General features: G+C 41.1%; 1 protein-coding gene across 1 annotated transcript in view; it reads right to left on the reverse strand.

The window, feature by feature from the left end:
* Positions 1-995, reverse strand: part of LOC103371439 (dihydropyrimidinase-related protein 2-like) — an 11,473-nt gene that overhangs the window by 5,511 nt on the left and 4,967 nt on the right. The window contains 2 exon segments of the mRNA XM_008300768.1: positions 385-465; positions 701-762. Coding sequence (XP_008298990.1) covers positions 385-465; positions 701-762 — 143 coding nt within the window.

The following is a 995-nucleotide window of genomic DNA, read 5'->3' on the forward strand; positions in this document are numbered from 1 at the left end:
GTTAAGCCAGATGAGACTGTTTCAACCAGTTTATAGAAGTTAAAACCAGTTTACACCAGTTAAGCCAGATGAGACTGTTTCAACCAGTTTATAGAAGTTAAAACCAGTTTACACCAGTTAAACCAGATGAGACTGTTTAAACCAGTTCATAGAAGTTAAAACCAGTTTACACCAGTTAAGCCAGGTGAGACTGTTTAAACCAGTTCATAGAAGTTAAAACCAGTTTACACCAGTTAAACCAGATGAGACTGTTTAAACCAGTTCATAGAAGTTAAAACCAGTTTACACCAGTTACAAATTAGCGTCACAATGAAACTCTTCTGTTGTGTTAATCAACGGCATTAATTAATGAAAGGTCCCACCTCATTGGTCAGACTAGATTACCTCATCAATGATGTCACCGTTCTCAGCATGGACCTGTGCGATGGCACCGAGATCCCGAAGAACCCCGAACGCCTCGTAGAGCTGAAACCACGACAACAGCAGGCAGACAAAATCAAACAACAAACAAAACAGTCAACAACAACAACCAACATTTCTAAACAACAACAAACCAGGAACAATGACAACAGCCGCGAATATAAACAACAAAATCACCAGTAAACAAACCGTGAGAATACATGACATCAATAAACACCAAGGAAAAACAAACAGTGACAAAACCAACAACAACAACAAACAAAACAACATTAAAGGTCACCTGAGAGTCGGAGCTCTGGAACTTGTCTTTGTAGGCCATGAAGAAGAGGAAGGAGTTCACACCTGGAACACAAGGACACGCAGTACTGCAGTAATACTCAGGAGGACACGCAGTACTGCAGTAATACTCAGGAGGACACGCAGTACTGCAGTAATACTCATCAGGACACGCAGTACTGCAGTAATACTCAGGAGGACACGCAGTACTGCAGTAATACTCAGGAGGACACGCAGTACTGCAGTAATACTCATCTCTATCTCTAATGATTATTGGTTATTGATGGTGGAACTGACCT

The sequence above is a fragment of the Stegastes partitus genome, unplaced genomic scaffold (genome assembly GCF_000690725.1).
Source record: "Stegastes partitus isolate 25-593 unplaced genomic scaffold, Stegastes_partitus-1.0.2 Scaffold1587, whole genome shotgun sequence".
Classification (NCBI taxonomy): Eukaryota; Metazoa; Chordata; class Actinopteri; family Pomacentridae; genus Stegastes; species Stegastes partitus.